At 36.8% G+C, this 19,370-nt stretch overlaps 1 protein-coding gene across 4 annotated transcripts in view; it reads left to right on the top strand.

Annotated features, from left to right (window-relative positions):
* The window catches only part of NBEA (neurobeachin), a gene marked incomplete at its 5' end in the record, with an annotated part of 525,299 nt that overhangs the window by 436,809 nt on the left and 69,120 nt on the right, over positions 1–19,370 (top strand). For all 4 annotated transcript variants that reach the window (XM_082492157.1, XM_082492158.1, XM_082492156.1 and 1 more), the window contains 2 exons: positions 9,079–9,219; positions 16,915–17,034. In XM_082492157.1, the coding sequence (XP_082348283.1) occupies positions 9,079–9,219; positions 16,915–17,034 (261 nt within the window). The remainder of the gene's footprint in view (positions 1–9,078; positions 9,220–16,914; positions 17,035–19,370) is intronic.

The following is a 19,370-nucleotide window of genomic DNA, read 5'->3' as shown; positions in this document are numbered from 1 at the left end:
CTGACTTAGGGATCATGAGTGCGTCAGACCACTTGATCGCACTAATTATCTCCCTTAGTTTATGAAAGCTGATCCTTTGGAAATAAGAAGCTGGGACTAATTTTTCACTCTGGTTTGCAGTGACTAGATGAGTAATATAATAGCAGCATCTCCTTTTGGTTTAATAATTATTCAGTAAACAAGTATTTTGTATTTTAGACCCTGGAGTGTCTGGTCCCTATCATTATTTGTGGTTTTTGTCCTCCAACCAGACTTGGGCAGTTAGTGCTTTATAATAATACCGTTCCTAATATTTCTTTCTCTGATAGCACCGTCCCACCCTGAGTATCTCGCAGTCTTATATCCCTGTTGGAAAGAGTGTGCTTGCAATACCTCCAGATGTATTGTAACCGTTCCTGGAAGCCTGCTTTTGTGAGAATTCCAAAATAATTTGAGTAGGACTTGATTGCATAACAGCAGACAGAGACACCAAAGTTTCCTCTCCCTTTTTTCTTAGATAAATAAATAAGTAAATAGAAAGAGAAATTAAACTACATTGATAGTATGCCTCAAATGTATACAAACTGGTTGAGACTCTACTTAAATTACGTAAAAGTTCTGACCTTTCGCAATATTGTAGATATGTTTCACAAATGTGTTTTCCAGTTCTGTAACACCATTGTAATCCGTGCCAGGAACAATAAAAGAAAATCCACAGACATGACTTAAATAAAGACCAGTGATCGTCTTGCACTGGCTTTTTCCCTAGCTTGTACAAAAATATTTCTGGTTCAGTATTGTTTCTAGTGATAAACCTTTCATTAAGATGCTTACCCTTTTCAAAATCTCTCAAACTCACTTCTTTCTAGTATTAATAGCATTGGGTGTGGTGAAGTGCAACAAGATTAGACAGCATCTCACGAGTCCTTCATTAGGTACTGAGTTTTGGTTGAATCCGAATTTTTATGGCAGCCTATTAAAGTGTGTAATTGCTACAGGAAGTAGCATGATAGCTGAATAGATAGGTTTTCCTCCTGAGTTACTAAAGACTCATTATGGAATTAGTGCTTGTATAGCTTATTAAGTATCACTGCACTGCCTTGAAAGGAAATGTAAAATCAAGTCCCTGGTTATTTATGTTACTTCAAGAATCCATGCAATGTGCATGGCAGTATTTTGCCTGAGGACCTTTTCTTACCCAGTTTGATAGCTGCCTTCTCTTATTCAAAAGCTACCAGTGGTTTCCTCTGGAAAAGCCAGGGGTTTGACCCCTAAAAAAATTCCTACACAGAACTAGTTAAGGAAAATGGTCTTTCCTTTCTGGCAGTATCTGGGCTGCGTTTATCCCATGGATGTGTGAGAAAACACATGTGCAATCTGTAAAGTGTTGTGGGATCCCTCAGGACAAAAGGGGTGTAATTGTCAAATTTTTCCAGTGTTTATTATAATAACTTCTGATAGGTTTCATTTCACAATGGTTTTAAAAGGAAAAATAGATTAATGATTTTTGGTAAAAGGCAGCGGCCAGTTCATATGAAATGCCTTACTTTGTGCGCTTAGGCTGTTATGCATTACTTGCATCCTGTTTCAATTTGTGCATTATCAGTAAAAATCTTCAAAATCCGAATGTATCTGAAGTATTTCCCTGGCAATTCTGTTTTCATTTTCGATATCGTCCGGGATCTGTAAGTAAGCCCCTTTCCTTGTTGGGAAGGTCAATCCTGAGTAGCCTAGTGCTTAAAAGCAGGAGTTAGTAATTTATTGCTCACGTTATTGAACCGGGGAGTGCCACCAAGCCTGAGCCAGGCCTCTGGGGCCGGCACGCACACTGGCCTTTCCGTGAGGAGCTACTTCCTTCTGTCGGATTGTACTCTGCGATGGAGAAATGTTCCTGCAGATCTGATGGCAAATCTGAACCTCCGGCTAAGTTGTTGACGGATAAAATCTCCTTTGTCAGCTCCTGACCTTCTGTCTCCCCACAAGTTTGCCCTTCTGAGGTTTCACGAAGCCTTTGTCCTTAATATTTAGCAATTAATACCCCTCAAACAATCCGCTGAAACAATTTAGGATTCTAACGCTACTACCTATGTGGGAAAAGCCCATAAAAGCAATGAAATTGAAAGAGAAACCACCTATCATTATTTGTTTTCCTGGTTTAAAATAACTTTGGTAGTTAAATATAGATACCAAATCTAACTTCTTTAAAATAGTTTGTGTGTTACCGTACAAAGTTCGTACAAAGCTCCGCTGTCAATTATGATTATTGACTGTCCTTTTGAAATTTGTTAACCTTTGATTCCTGGGCTTTCTGTATAAAATGTGATACTCCGCCTTTGCGATATCACAACTCCTAATTGAACATACACTACAAATGTAATTCATATGTTTTGTGAAAATGAAATTAGATGTCTTTGGTTTGCTTAGGATGTCAGTGACAGACTAAAACTTATGCCTTTCGCATTTAGCTCAAACTTAAATATTTACATTTCTGCAAAGCCATCTTGAACATCTAACTTGTCCTTTCCTTCTGTTCAATTTTATTCTGGTTTTATGTAGCGCTCTTTACTGTGGTACTTTTACATCCAAATGTTGGTTGTTCTCGCAGAACAAGTACATTTAAATATTAGTCTGAAAATTCCTCTGCCCTTTTAGTTTGAAGTGTTTGGAAATTCCCCTATCAAGGCGTTTCTCTCCTTTTACATATAATTTGAGATTTAAAACCAGGGCCCATGGGCTTGGAAGGTGCTGTAGCAGTAGGATATATTGGACCTCTCATTTGATTAGACAGTGTAGGCTCAAGTTTTATTCATTACACATACAAGGTTAAAGGTTATATTTATTGTTTGACAGGATGAAAAGCTAATGAAAGAGGCTGTCATAGATACATAGATTATCTTTTCACTATCAAAACACCAGGTGATCTGCTTATTTTCTCCTTTATTGAGATTTCCTTTAGAAGAATACCTCTGGTGTTAAACATTAGTACGGGAACTGTGTACGCAGCCCGTACTGTACACTCAGATTTTCGGGGTTTCGGCAGACTTAAGATGCGATGTGGTTTGTTTGTGCAAAATTGTATGACTTTTACTCCTAAATTGTAGTGAATGCATGGGTGTGACATGCTGCATTGTCCCTGCTCATTAAAGTGTAAATGGGAATTTCTCCTCATTTACTTCCAGTCATACATCCTCTTAAGTAAAATGATTTCTTCACCAGGCAAAGTAATACTAATATTGACATGTGTATGAAACATCACACGCCCATTCATTGAGTGGAAAAAATTATATTTTGTTATTATAGAAGGTGTTTGACTGACGGGTAGTGATAAGCATAACCACTTTTCCTTATTACTGTGCCATTTCAAGAAAAGGAAGTGATAAAGCCCCAAGGCTTCTAAATGTAATAATGCAAATGAACGCATCGAAGTGTGAATATTTCAAGGCAAACCACACTTAATACTTCCAAAAATGTGTATGCTGTGGAATGGGGTTTATGGGCTTATCAAAAGCCACTCTCACTTGAAAAATGAAAGCAGTTTCTGTAACTTAAACTTCTCTCTTTATCACATGCAACTCTACCATCAAAAGAAAAATCAGTTTGATTCTCATTTGGTTTAGGCCACACAATTAAACATTTTCTTTTTGTAAATAAAAAGTTCATTCACTGAGTGAAACCGGTACTTTGAATCTGCCAGAAGTCTTATATTTGATGTCAATATTGATATGCTGAAGAAAAGCTGTTTACAAATTCAGATAAAATTGGAATTTATTTTAAACTTTAAAGTACCATCCTACGATGTCCTACTTCTTAAAGGTTGTTGTTCGGTGGTCTTTTTAAATAAAAAAGCAAGGAGTCAGGAAAAGCTCAGTCTGTATTCAGCCAGAGCTGAATAAAGCCACGCTCAAGATTTCTTTTGTACGCAGCTACAATTTTGTGCAGTACGTTACCAAAAAAAAAAAAAAGATAAACAGATAAGGTAGCTGCTGCATGAATTAGAGTCAAGATAAGCAGAGTATTTCAGTGGCTGGAGAAATAGGATGCTACGTTCAGTTCTGCTCTCCTGAGAGAATGTAGTTCTATGAAGATAGCTGGCAAAACCGTAAATATTACATGAGCTAACATAACATGTCCAGTGGATATAAACACTAGATGTATTGACAATACACTGGCCCAAAGGCCAGATGTCTAAAGAGATTAGCCAGATAAAAAAGAATGACATGAATAGCAGCGTGTTTTTAATGTTAAAATAAATACTTATCTTGATTTTTAAATGGGAAAAGAAGCATAAAATAAACTCAAACAGCAGCTTTTCGTACATCACAAGTGACGTGGCTGAATAGGCATTATCATACAGTGAGTTGCTTGGTGGGAGTAAAGAATGTCTTATAAAACCATTTTATGAAAAGTTAATAATATTTGCTATCAGCCATTACAGAGGGCTTTTTTTAATAAAAAGACAAATGGTGTGTTTGGAAAAAGCATTTTCTAAAACCTTATAGAAAGAACTTCTTATTTAACATTCAGAACAATTTGTTTGACTGAAATTCAGTTTCTGTACTAGTCTTATGGTTAAGGTATTGGACTGAGACACAGTGCACAGATTGAGCTTTGCCTTTGTATTGATTGTGCAAGTCATTTTACCTAGTTCACACAGCAGTAGAATCCTATTGAAATAGAAATAAAATTATTTCCCTCCATTGTGTGAAGATACAGAGACTGATCCATAAACAAAATGTATCTCCTTTTTATAGCCATGATTTTAGGTTAAGACCATAGTAGTTGACTTTCTGGACTGAGAATGGCACCGTAACACCATGGAAAAGTGACCAAAACTCCATATACCCTGCACATTTCACAAGAAATGTGAGAGACTCCCATTACTGTAGAATCACGGAATCATGGAATTTTCAGGGTTGGAAGGGACCTCTAGAGATCATCTAGTCCAACTCCCCTGCCAAAGTAGGATTGCCCAGAGCACGTTACTCAGGACTGCATCCAGGCGGGTCTTGAAAATCTCCGGAGAAGGGGACTCCACAACCTCCCTGGGCAGCCTGTGCCAGTGCTCTGTCACCCTCACCGTAAAGAAGTGTTTCCGTGGATTTGAACGGAACTTCCTGTGTTCTAACTTGTGCCCATTGCCCCTCGTCCTGTCACTGGGAACCATTGAAAAGAGCCTGGCTCCATCCTCCTTCAACCCACCCTTTAGATACTTGTATGCCAAACATAGAACTTGTCATCTAGCAGGACATGTGCCTCATCAGAGTAAAACTGGGTTAGTTGCTAGTTTGTACAACTGAGATTTAAAGACTTTACCAAAAACGCTTGTCTTACTGAAGGATGAACTGTTACTGTTTCTTTGGGTAACAGCATTTTGACACATGGACATTAAAAAAACACGAAAGAAGCCAGAGGCAGATCCCTCTGAATTTCCTCCATGCTATTTTGTTTATGTAAGTTTCCACTTTCAGCAAACGTCTGGTCATTTGGTACACACAAGCTGATCTATTTGTGGTTAATCAACAAGTTTTTAAATTATACAACAAAAAAAAAAATGAGAGATTTGAGCACTTTCCATTAGCATTTTTAATATGTATGGTTTCAATGTATAAGTCCTTTCTGTCAACGTGCAGAGGAGTAGTTCACACAGTGGTCCCCGTTACTGCACGGAAAAGGAGAAAAGAGGGATGAGATGTTCCTTGTATTTTTTCACCGCAGCCCAGAGATAGCTGATGTAACGCTGGACCAGAAGCTGCAGAGCTGTAACGAGCCCGGACAGGTCCCCGCTCTCCCCACCGTGCCGTGCAGCACCGAGGCAGCTGCGCTGCTTCTGACGTTCCGGGTGCCATCTCGGCATAAATGGTGCCGTGTTTGCACGCCAGCCCCTCTTAAGCTGGTTCAGGGCTTTCTAGCACACCTCTGTGTTGCAAGCTATAGCCATACCTAAGCAGTTTACCCAGGAACCCTAGGAATCTTTCTGGAATGACAGAAATGAACCTATGTCTCCTGAATCCCAGGCTACCATCCACACCACTTGTTCATCCAATCCAGGATCCGTCCCGAGAAGTCGAGGTGAGACTTTCTAGTTGAAGACAAGCTCTGCCTCGCTCCCTCGTTTCTTTCTTTCTTTCCTTCTCTCTGGGGCAAGGAAGGACGATTCCAAAAAAAGATTCTTCCCAGAGGTTTTCACATGAAAATTTCCATACCGTGCAAGAAGAGGGATGGCTCTCATGATATTTCACTTAAAGAGTCCATTTTATTCAGCAGATATTTTGCGCATTTCAGCGTTTTTCTTCAAATGAATCCTAAAGTAATTGAAAGAAAAATGGATTCTGACTCTGAAAAGAATATTGATGTGGATGAAGGTAATCTTCAGAATACAGCTTTTTAGGTTTATCATTTAATAAATTGAACATGTGTCTTCTGAAAGTAGATTATTTTAGCTACTCGTGCAGGCATTTTTACATAAAAATGGGAATGTACCATCTCACAACCTTATATCTTTTATCTTTTAAATTGAAATAACACTTCTCTCTGAAGGACCTGGAAAACATGATGGTGTCTTTGCGTTAGTGTTTTATGTGACTTTGGAAAATCATTGTCAAGTTCTTGAAAGAAAGTACCTTTTTGATTAAATAGAACAATATATATATTTTCTAAGGACTTATTTAAAGCTATGGGTTAAGCTGTCATTAACATTTTGCTAGTATATGAAGTAAAATACCTTGTAATTGTTTTTAAGCACCAGTTATGCTTCACAGTTCTTGTTACTGTAATCAATTTACAACGAAGAATGAAAACACAGCTTATTTGATGAAAGACATCTGATCAACTTCAAATATATTTTGAAAGGTCTGGCGTTTTGATTTTTAGTCCTGCATTAATCACCATATCCCTTCTCTACTGTGCCTTCAAACATACGTGTACAATAACATCATGACAGATGACGTCTCTGTCTTCCGTAGCCTCAGAATTCACTGCAGCGTAGGGTACGATTCACCTTCACAGTGGAGGGAAGAGATACTCTCAGGATGTTTTGCCATTTGTCTGCCATTTTGTGTTTCCTTCTCAGAGGAGGTGAACGTCTCCTGTTAACAGACTCCAGTGTGAATTAGGGCTTTAGCTTTTGAAATGTGCAGTTGGGGACTGGAAGTTGTTCTGCCAGAGAGGTGGATGCGCAGTACCTTAATGGGGGTGGTATGAGCAGGTCCCATGCAGTCCCCAAAGCAACCCAGAGCCCCTATATAGTTTAGCAAAGTGCACATGTATGTGCACAGTTTGTCAGTCTAATAGGGAAAGAATGTCTTTTAATAAGTCACTCTTTCAAGGAAGTGATTGAACAACCATCTTTATATATTGGCAACTTACAGGCTATAATAATGCCAGCGTGTTTCCTGACAGCGGCAGGATGTGTAACCAAACCAAGTATAACAAAAATGCAAATATTTATTTTTTCTTTTTCCAGTAGTCAGGAAACAAGCCTGGAAAGCATTAGGGAATGGCTCGTACTTCTTTTTCAAGAATGTTTTGTGAGGTCTTCTAGTGCAATCTGCACCAGATAACACTGATCCTTAGGGATTACTCATACATTTTACACGTATGAGAAAGCTATTAACATCTCCATGACGCAGCAAAGTGTTAAGCATACAGACTGTTTCATGTGAGAAATACTGAAATCATAATGTTTTAAAATGTAAGTGTTCATCAAACACTGCTATTAAAAACAAGCTCTAACATGTAAAATTTGAAAATGTCATGTTCTATGTCAGCCTTTTAAACAGCCGTCTCAAAAAACATAGTAGCACCAAAGAAATAAAATACTTGTAGCTTTAAAATTGTTCGGTTACATACGTGATATAGTGAATCACACTGATTTGACCTTGCACTAGTATTTCCATTCCAAATGACTCAGTAGAAAAATTGTGAGGTGGAATGAAAAGCAAGAATACCTGTTAGCGTTTTGAAATAGGTCAAAGTCCTTGTGTACATGTTTGTTTTCAAGTTGTATTTCCTTTAATAATATCAATTCTAACTCTTAATTTTTGATTAATACAAATCAACTAATCATTTTAAATTATAATAAGTTTATACAATTATTTGGTGTGGAAGTGTGCTCTCCTTAAGAATTAAGCTCTGGTTAATTTTACTACAAAAGCTAAAATCTGAAGATTCTTTGCAGATAGGTAGTAAATGCACTACTACTATCTCATCTGGAAAAACAGATTTTAAGGTCACTTACAGATTTATCTCAACATTTTAATTACTTTCTGGTGTATTTTCTTTATCCCAGTGACTTCTGTATGACACAATAACAAATACATTTGGAAAAAAAATTCTGAAGTAAAGTGGGTTAAAAAAATTATAGGAAAGCATGTATCCCCTAAGCAGACACGTCAAAACCAACAGTTCCTACTACTGTCTTACATTTCTTTTGGTTTTTACCTATAGATTGTCTGTTAAGTCTGCTCAGAAGGGTGTTTGAATTTGTGAATAATTTTCAAATTCTATTGTTTTTAAGAACAAAGCTTGTTTGTTTCACTCCGTAAAACCTGGCTTTGTTCAGTCAGAAAGTAGATCCAGTCCTGCAGGACCACGCATGGTTTTTAAGTATTTCTGCTTAGGATCACCAGACACCGTCAGCAGTTCCGCGTGAAATCTTTTCATCATGAACTGTGCATTACAAAGTATCCTGTCCGAGCAAAAGTCAGTTTTCATTAGCTGTGTGATTATGGTGAATGACAGCAACAGAAATATTAGTTTGGCCTCATTGCATTTAAAATGCAGTTTTAGAAGTCTATTTCCAGAACAATGTTATTGAATTAATTGGGAAACAACTCATACTTCAAGAAGGTCTTGAAAGTTTGCAGATGTGGATCACTTATATTTGTCAATTAAAATAAGGAAAGTCGTAAGACTTTTGGTACGCAGAGCCTTTGAAAAGAAATCCTAAGGTTCCAGCAATGTGAAGGGATTACTACAGCATGGAATGAGTTTGGTTGCAGAGTCTCCTGTGTAGTGAATCTTAATGCAGAATTAACCTGTGACATATCAGACAGGCTGCCCTTCAGCTGATAATATATTTGACCTCTTATCCCTTTGTAGCCTATTGGTGCTTTGAACCCAAAGAGAGCAGTCTTCTATGCAGAGCGATATGAGACATGGGAAGATGATCAGACTCCACCTTATCATTACAACACCCACTACTCTACAGCTACTTCTACATTGGCTTGGCTTGTTCGTATTGTAAGTATTTTTGGATCCTGCTTTTCGTTAACATCTTTATCTACAGCATCTCTTCTGTCACTTACCACTATTTTGATTTTTTAAATGAAAGCACCTTTCTATCAGAATCTCAGTGTTCTCCTCTACCTTAAAATCTCAGAAATTCTCTAGGTATACTGTGTATACCCACTTGTAGTGATTCCTGCCTACCCGAACAATCTGAAATATATTTAGACACAAAATTGTGGTGGTGTAGGGACACATACGATGAAGAAAATCCATCCAAACCTAAATCCATCTAAAATAAAAGTCTCTAGACAGTACAGGAAGATGATACTACTCATATGTTCTTTTATTTTCAGCCAGGGACAGATATATACAACATTAAAGAAAAACCTTTCGTAAAGAGCACATTAAACTGTGTCAGACTGAGAGGGGAATCATACAACCGGTTTTATATTAAAGCAGTGTGGAGTAATATTTTATGCAAATGAACTATGCTTCTCATGAATTTATAACTTGCAGTTTTCAGAAAGGTAAAGATGTAGATTCCAACTTCAAACTGCCATTTCAGTTCTGGAAACCTCATGCTTAAATCCTATCCTCAAAATCAGGTAAAAAAATCTAGGTAAAGGGGGCCAAACTTCAAAGACAGAAAGAATCCGAATTCCATTTGTGTGTTAAGACAACGAATTACAGAGAAAGGAGTGTTGATAAGAGACTTAAGGTTTCACAGAGGAACGTGAATTAATGAAAAATTGAGTCACTATGTAATTACTGAACTTAAACTACACACTACCAATAAAAATCTGTCGGATGAGTTGGATTCTACGCATGTTTCTCACACAACCAAGCAAAGCAGAACTGCACAAAGCGGTTTTCGCTGACTTTTCACTCATCTCGGCTTCCCTTAGACACATCCTGTTTTTCTGCTCGGAAGGGAAGAATCCATGTGTCTATGAGTTCAGGATATACTTCTTCTTAACCCATGGGAAACTAAACGTTGATTACACTCCTATATGGGTTGATCACTGTACTCCTCTTAAATGTTGCTAAATTATTCATGTACTGTGAATACGTTTTATGGTTCACATGTGCTTCTTTGTTGCCTCAAAGTATATTAAAAACAGGGGGTTTATTTGCATGTTTATCTATTAATTTTGGCTGCTATTCAACAAAAGAGCCCCTCTTGCTAGTCAGCATATCCTTAGGTCTGAAAGTCTGCTTACAGGCTGAATGTACAACACACCAAGGAGTATTCATTTCCTGTATTAGGCTAATGCTGTGTCATTTTTACTGCTGTTGTTTATGTAATACTGTAGGTGTTCTTGCTCTCTTTCTTTTCTGCCCTAAAAGAGAACGCGAGAACACGGTCTCTGCCTTGATGGCCTTGCAGTATAGACCTGATAAATTATGTTTGTTAGGGCAAACAATATATGTGAGAATAGAAAGCGGAGAGGAAAAGGAAAAGCAGTGCTTTCCAGGGAAGAGGTTGTTGATGGCAAGAAGGTGAGAACAACAACAAAGGGAGAATTTAAGTTCTGTGATTAAATACGGGGGGGCACACCTACATGGGTATTTTAAAGATTATTTAAACAGGAGTGACCAGCAAAGAAAAGCAATCATTAGTGGGAGGAGACAACAGAAGTGAGAGGGAGACAGGCATGGGGAAAGTTTAAGGCGCGGAAAAAGGAAAAAAGAAATAAAGTGATGGAATCGGATAGAGCTGCCTGTGGAAATCCAAAATGAAGATTTGAAAATAAGTGTGTGTAGAGACAGTGAAAGATTATAGCTATGGGGGTTATAAAGTCATACTGATCCTCGGAGAGATATTTTTGGCTGCAAAATAAAGGATGGAAAATCCTAAGGGAGAAGATTATGCCATGGAAGTTGATAGATTAGGCTAAATCAGATTTCTGGAAGTTCAAGGAGGATCTTGCTTGCAAATTTTTTGAGCTAGTGTTTTGATATGCATGTGTGGAGAAGACTGTGTAAGAACATTTGATAAAAGGTAAATTACAGTCTAGTCCAGGAAGCGGAAGGTGACAATAAGAGATGCAGAGATTCAGACAGAAAAATGCTTTCAATATTTTAAGAGATTGGAGAAGATTCATGGGAAGATATGTGTTACAGTAGAGCTTTAAGTAGAAAACGACAACAAACTGAGAGTGAAAGAGAGGAGCGGAAAGTAAAATCATGGAAAAAGACTGTGTAGACCAAAGAATAAAAAAAAAGGGAAAGAAAAAAGAAAGAAATGGGGAGAAAACAAACAAGCAAGGAAACAAACAAGGAAGCTATGACAAAAATTATACTGGAAAGTAGGTGGTTTAGATAGAAGCAGAACAAACCAGGACAGAGTAATATGGATCCAGGGGGAGAAACTACATGCCTAGACCGTTGTATTGGAGGAAACGGTAGTTGCAGTAGGAGAAGTTTCAGCCACTCTGAAGTATGTATATATATGTATATATAAAACCTTAAAAATTTTTTTGAATCTTGCTTTTTGGCTTTGACAGATGCAATCTGGTTCCTGTCAGTTCTCTTCAAAACATTGCTTGTAATATCATATTTCTGAGTCAATTCTGTGATAATCTGCTCCCTACTGCCTTCTATTTCCCCGTGTTGCTTTCCTTTATCTGACATATCAGGCTACTTTTATAAAAGGCACTTTATGCCTTAGCCTCACTTCTGTCCTGCTTAATTGATTTTGATATCATCAATCTCTGCCTCTGTTTTGTCATTAATAACTTTTTCACTGGTAATGCGATTTTCTCTTGAGTTCTTTTGTGTACTAAGAATGTCCGGTAAAAATCCATCTTCAAAACTGACCTATTTCATTATATTTTCAAAAATATGACGGTGGCTTAGCGCATAATATGTTGAAGCTACTGATAATTACAGCAACGCTAGTAATTTTATTATTAATTTTTGTTCTTCTTCTGCCTTTCATTATACTTAATCGAAGAGGGTGTAATCCTTGAGAGAAGCCGTGGGCTACCAGTGCATCTGCAGTGCTTCTGTTTGCATTTTCTGTACAAGACTCGGTGTGCTGCGTTCTATTCTGTAAGAACTGTAGTAGAAAAATGAAGGCAGTTTCATAATAAGCAATGGTTCAGCCTCACCGGGCCGTTTACCAGATTGCTTACGGTCACTTTTGGGAGTTACACAGCTGACCTTGAAACTCTTCCAAAGCAAGACAACGCAAACACCCTCTTTCTGTACAGATCCCCTGCACGCACACGTACGTGAGTGCGTGCACACGCTCATGTGTGAATTGAAATTATGATTCTTAATTAACCTGTACATGTTTATGTAAAGTAATCCATTGAGCATTTCAGATGACTCCATAATACTAGAATTCTGAAAGGTCAGGAAACAATCCTCTAAGGAGCTTCATAAGCAATGGACTGAGCCTAGAAAGTGTTAATGCTGTAATTACAAATAAATCCTGCATATTCTCTAAAACTGTTAGCTTTGTATCCAAAATCGACTGTTTCTTGAAAGTGATCAGCTTGCTTCCTAAGTTGAGAAGCTGAGATTATTAAAGGTTAGATAACTACTTTACAGAGATAGATAATGAATGTGAAGGTCTACCATATTGTTCAGTCAGGTTAATAATCATGATAAAAACTAACAGGGAACACCGTGGTTTGTACAATATTGCCTTCCTCTCCTTTGAGGTGTTACTGAAATCAAACCGTGGTTAAACGTTTTTGCACATCGCACATCTTTACATCTAAACCTAAGAAATTCAACTTAATCCTTAGGAAATCTGAGCCGACATCTCCCACAAGTTTGTTCCAGCAAACAGAATAAAAGGTATTCTGGAAAGGGATGCACTGTCCTGTTGACGCAGTTTCATTTTTGTATCAGTGAAATTAAATATTTGTAGTTTATGGATAGGTGACCTTACCACCTGGTTCACGAGCAATTTTTTCACGTGCTTTCCATGTGGGCCAGTGAATATTTGAGTTTCAGTAGGTAGAATAGTTTAAACAAAGTATCCTACGTCAGAATGCCATATATTCCAGTGACTTGAATGTCAGCCTGAAAAGCACATAGAAGAAAACAGAAGAATTAACTCTGTCCTGAATGTGAATTTCATCATTGTTTTGACATTTTTAGGTGAAATAGGCTAGAGCTAAGGTGCAATTGGATGCTCTCAGTAGTTGCTGTTGAAGAAGTTGTGTTTGCTTGAATCAGTTACATTGTCATTGAAACGAAGACCGGTATTAGAGAGTGTGATTCTTTAACATTGTGGTCAGGAAGTTTCTAGAGAATAATTGGTTTCCAATTTCTGTTACAATAACTACATACTTGTACAAGGTAGAAGAAATTCTGGATTTATTGTGAGTCAGGTCTGATTAAGCAGAAACTAGATTTTAGTGAGATTCAAAGATGGGGAGGAGTTGAAGTGCTCTTGTAAAAAAAAGTTTCCTATTTGGTCGGTCCTGAGCAGGACACTCCCAGATAGACTAAAGGTGTACGTCACTGTGACAAAACCCCAAATATTCTCTTTTTCTCCTCTTACAAATGGCTGAAAAGACATTTCTGTTTGACATGTCTCAGAATGACATATCCTTTCCTCTTCCCTCCCCTACTCCCACCATAAATGATTCAAAGGGGACTAGGCACTGTTAAAAGGGGGACGGAGGGGGACAACTGTGGTTGAATGGAAAAATTACTTGTGCCCACAGCTCAAGCTTTTATTCATCGTAATAGAGAACCCCACAAATTTCTCTTCTTGTTGGCAGTGAACAAGGCGTGAATTTTATTCAGAATATTAGTAACGAGTGAGATGGGGTTATAATGAAAACACTGTGCAGCTTTATAGCTTTCACAGCGACAAAACCTTTACATGAAATGACAGTAATCGGTATCATAGAATAACAGTATTTAAATGAGTATATTGAATATAGATATGAATAGTATTTATGTAATATAAGCACTTGACTTTCCAGAGAATAAAAATTACCTTAAAATTATGTGAGAGGTCTGAGATAAAGCTCTGAATTTCTGCTAAGGATTAAAAATCCAAAAAGATAGGCGCAACAGGTCATAGCAGCGTGGCATAATAGGGCACCCTGTAGTGCTCAGCTATTAAAAGTTTAATCCTTGATTATGAATTTTATTGCTTTTGTGTATTTGTCTCAGATGCTTAAAATAATGTTGTCATGGAATTTTGGATTAATATTTTTACATAATTTATTGTAATTACATCGTTTTCCTGGTTTCTTTTTTTTCTTTATCCATCAACTGCTGCTGATTTCAGAACCTCAGCAGTGACCCGCAGCCACACAATGATATTCACAACAAATTACACATATCTTATTAGAAAAAGAGTGATAGGTTGGTGTTGGTAGAAGACCGAATTATTTGTTCTTGGATCAACAACGTCTAAAGTTTTTCAGTACAGTTAGGCCAGAAAAATAGCATAATTTGCAAAGGTTGCTATTGCAAATATATACAGAAAATTGGAAGGTGAGAATTTAGTTAAAACCAAAATAATTCTAGTGTTGAAAGTATTTAATGTACATTTAATTTTAAAATTACAATATTGATAGCATTTTAGGCTAAATTAATATAATCCAATTCATGAGTATATTTCTTTCAGTTTACTAGTGCTGGGTCTGAATCATACACTTTTTCATTTATATTCTACATGAAATTCACTATACGAAGCACTGTAAAATCCAGATGTATAAAAACTTAATTTATTTTCTTTCAGTATTATAATTCATTGCAATACTTTTACGCAGCTCACCAAGTTGAGCTGCTGTTCAATTTCAATATTCTGTTCAAATTATAAACCTCTTCGTCACTTGCCACGCAGTCTTTCAATATTCATGAGTGCGAACAAAGTCATTGTGTAACGGAAGTTAGGGTCCTCCAACAAGAAATGATATTGGGATTATTTTTCATTTAATTTAATTATTTTTAGTTGAGTATTTAACACATACTAGGACTCTGTTGGGAATAAATGCACTGATGATGAAAGTGTATTACTTAGTTTGTTACCTATTCTTTTGAATTTATCTTTTTAATATAAATCCCCAATGTTTTAAGAGAAAAAAAGACATGGAAAAAAAATCCACTATTCAGTTAGCAGTAGAATGTCTTGCATTATTGCAATGAAAACAATTCCATATTTACACTGACATACACTGAAAGTTAAGATACTGTCCTTGGCTAAAAGAAAAGAACAAAAAAATCTTTGTTGAAATATAAACAATTCTCTTAATCTACTTCAAAGGTACCAGCATACTATTATTACAATGAAAGAGATATCCCATTCCTTCTTCTTTAGAGACAGAAATGTAGTTTTTCTCTTTTTTGAAAGAGAGTAGCCTGCGTTGTCTGTTGTGTGTGGTAGATTAATTGGGAAGACATGAGGAGTAAAGATTACAGAAACAATGGTTTCTGGAAGTCTGAATTCCCTCTTTTATTGTCTTCCTCTTTTTGGATTCTTTCACTGCCTTTGCATCCATGCTTTCCTTATGTATATTTGAATTGCTCTTAAATGCTACAGAAAATGAATTACTTCAATCCTCTTTGATCTTGGGTACTTTAAACACAGTGTGTTTAACGTGACATAGTTCCCTCAAAATTTCTTTATTAATGGAGGAGTTCCCTACTTTGTTCAAAAGTTTCAGAAAAAGAAACAGAGGATATAGAGAACACAATTCAAATAGCAGAACGCTAATACTGCAACAAGAATTATGATATGGTGATTATGAACTGCCTTGATTAGCAACATTTCCAAATGATCAGGACATGCAAGGAAATAAATCTGAGTGCGAATTCAACAAAGGGGACACTTTTCCAAACATTCCCCATCAGACTTTGGCAAACAGGGAGAAGTCGTTTCCATCCATGTGGACATACTGCCAAATATTAATTGAATCAGAGAGCTAATGGAGTGGTGCTGGAAAACCAGGGAGTTGGCAATGAACTCGGTGTTCAGGTTCTGCTGTCAAATTAAGGATTTGGTCCCCTGTTAACCCCTCCCCTGCAGTGGCATGCAGTGATATAAAAACACGTTCTCCAGACTAAGACTTGAGCTTCCATTTAGTAAGTATTGGGAGTGTGTTTTCAGATAAAATTGACAAAAGTAAAAACTCTAAATATTTCATCTCTGTACCACTGCCCCAAAGTAATGCTAAAGCTCGGTATTCTGTAACCGTAGTCGGCCTCAAAATGACTGTCCATCCATTCTGCCCACCGTGAGGCAAAATGGAACCTCCTGAGATCTTTTAAATTAAATGAAAACAAAAGGAAAATCCAGGCAGGGGATTTTTTTAAGATTTTGTTTTGACATACCATCTTGCAAGGGGTAAACAAAGCATGGGAATATAACTAACACAGAGGGTGTTTGCAATGGTTGCAGTGAAGGAGGCAGACGTTGTGAACTGGAACTAAGCTACATAGGTTTGCCACTCATGGGTAATTAGTCGTATGGAAGAGTGAATACATAAAATAACCTTTCCTGCCATAACTCAGGATTTGTGTGTGCAAAATGTTTTAGTGCCAATAAAGGTACTAATATATTGACTACTGGTACCTATGCACAGATATAACTATGAGGTGCCGTAGTTTTCTTTAATTCTGCCTTTTTGAAGAATTTTGATCTGAAAAAATCACTTGGATTTCGTTAGAAACTTGCTGCATGATTCCTTTTGCTGTTTTCTTAATCCATCTTCATTTCATTGACTACAGGAGCCCTTTACAACATTCTTTCTAAATGCAAATGACAGCAAATTTGACCACCCAGATCGAACCTTCTCTTCAGTAGCCAGGTCTTGGAGGAACAGCCAAAGAGATACCTCAGATGTGAAGGTAACGTATACATTAAATAAATTGATAAAGGTGCATTTTAATTTATGGTATTTTGGTTTATGTAGGGACAAATAAGGTTTTGTATTTCATATCTTTCTATTCAGCACACTAGGTATAGTTTAAATAAAAAGTAGATGTTACTAAAGATTATTATTTGAACAGGAACAATCAAAGATTCTTTGAAGTTGAGTGGACAAAAGGTGTTTTGTTTTTAGAGAAAAACAACCTAACTGATCTAATTTAGATCAGATAATCAGGAGATGGAGAAAAGCCCAATAAATTGTTCTTTCCTGCTGTTAACTCAATATTTGGCCCACTCCATAAAACACAGCAGGAATTGGATTTGACCTTAAAGTGTCATATTGTTATAGCTTGCCTAGCTCTGGGTTTGCATTGCCTGGGGCAATTAATAAAGCATTAATGACAAGACCCATTTAAAATGTTGGCTTTTCAGTACAGCTTTAGCTTTTACTTGACTGTGCCTGGGGACACTATGCAACAATACGCATTAGATTAAAACAACTTCTACATGATATACAGAAACAGCCGGAGAGCAGCGTGATTTTACTGTTGTTATTCTTCACCTATTGTTAAATACAAAGTGTTATTGTTCATATACATGGGTCCTTATCAGAAATAACCCAAAATCTAATAATATTTTGAATAATATGGTTCTTTCTTCATTCTCATTTTCTAGCCATAAAGTAGGCAAAGGCTGCAGTATACCGTGAATGGCTCTTTTTTTAAGCTTCATTTAAAAGTGAATTGATCCTTCTCCTATTTTGATACTGCCACTCATAGGAGGAAATGCTACAGTCAAGGTCACATTACGATTATATTTTTGACTTGACAAAAGAAGATGTAAATTTGTTGATTTATTTTTATTCCAGAGATCCTGTTTACATAAATATTCCAGCAGTCCCAGAAGTGTATGTGGACAAGCCATGTTGTTATTATTCAGTTTCTAGTTAGAATAGCAAATTGTAAATTGTATTGCCATCTTAACGTATGGGAGAAAATACTTTTTAAAGAAAAAAAGAATTAACCTAAACCTCTTACAACCCAGTTCGTGTTTATTTATGCTCCTCTGAAACTCAATAGTATTTTAAGTGCTATCACTATTACCTCTAAGAAAAACGAAGGGAATTTCAGTACCTGTTGGAAGGAATTCAAATTATTATCTGCTGTGTTTGAAATGCAGCCATTTCTTCAAATTCAAAGCGCTGACATTTTGATTTTTCCCTTTCAATGAAATCTGGTTTTCCTGGAATTCCACCAGAACATCTGGGAAAATGGCCTCCTAGGAGTGGGGCTGAAACAAAAGATAAGAGCCTTAAACTGAGGAATAAGGGAAGACAGTTGGAAGTGACTGTAATCTTCTTGTCTGGTTTAGTACGCAGGAGGAGGGCAGTTAAGTACATGAAGGCATTGCAAAAGATAAAGGAATATCTGTGGACAGGCGGAGGGATGGTATTCAACTAAGGTATATAATTAGTGAAAGGATTGGTCCTAAACTAGCAACCAAATGAGTTATCGGGAAAACAAAGAACTGAAATGTTTGTGTAAAAATACAAGGAGTGGCGTAATTTAAACTGCGGCTTCCAGCAGTTGCAAGGATGCAGGAATTATGGAGGGATAACGGTTGCATTACAAAATGTATTTGTATCAAAAAATCCAAGTTATTAAAATAAAACAAGTATTAAAAAGATGCTCAAAACCAGGTACTCACCTTCAGAAAAGGAATGCAAAGGGTGAAGATGTGGGGTAGCTATTTACATTAATGTCACTGAGTTTAAAGAAGGGAGTTGCGACTAACTTGGGTAAAATGGTAACAATGAAGCGTTGGAGTTGCACTGTGGAAAAAATTGTCAGATAATGTATTCTAGAATACATTTGGCAGTCCACCATCGAGCCCCAGAGTCAGATTTAGGTATATATGTATACACACATTTCTGTTGTGCCATTAGAAAGAGAAATACTACTTGGAGCTAAGTCATTATAGAAAATCTAATATGGGAGGCACAGAAGAGGTATGTTAGCCAATAAATGTTTGCTCCAGATAATCCCTGACCTGTCTGTTCAGGGATACTTTAGGGATTAAAGATGCTGTTTAAAATATGGTTTTGTTAATTAATGAAGATACAGGGAAGGTGGGCTTAGAAATTAACCTTGGATTGATTTATTATGAGTTGATTCAGCTTAAGATGAAAATAGATAAACAAGAACAGATTTGAAAAGAAGCTAAATCTTTATAGGATGCTAAAGGAAATAGAAGGAGTTCGTAAACTATCTAAATAAAAAATAAAAAGTAAAAATAAAGATAGAAACGAGTGGAG

Source organism: Vanellus vanellus, assembly GCF_965231255.1.
Source record: "Vanellus vanellus genome assembly, chromosome: 1".
NCBI classification, from domain to species: Eukaryota; Metazoa; Chordata; class Aves; order Charadriiformes; family Charadriidae; genus Vanellus; species Vanellus vanellus.
This window is presented reverse-complemented; position numbering and strand designations above follow the sequence as displayed.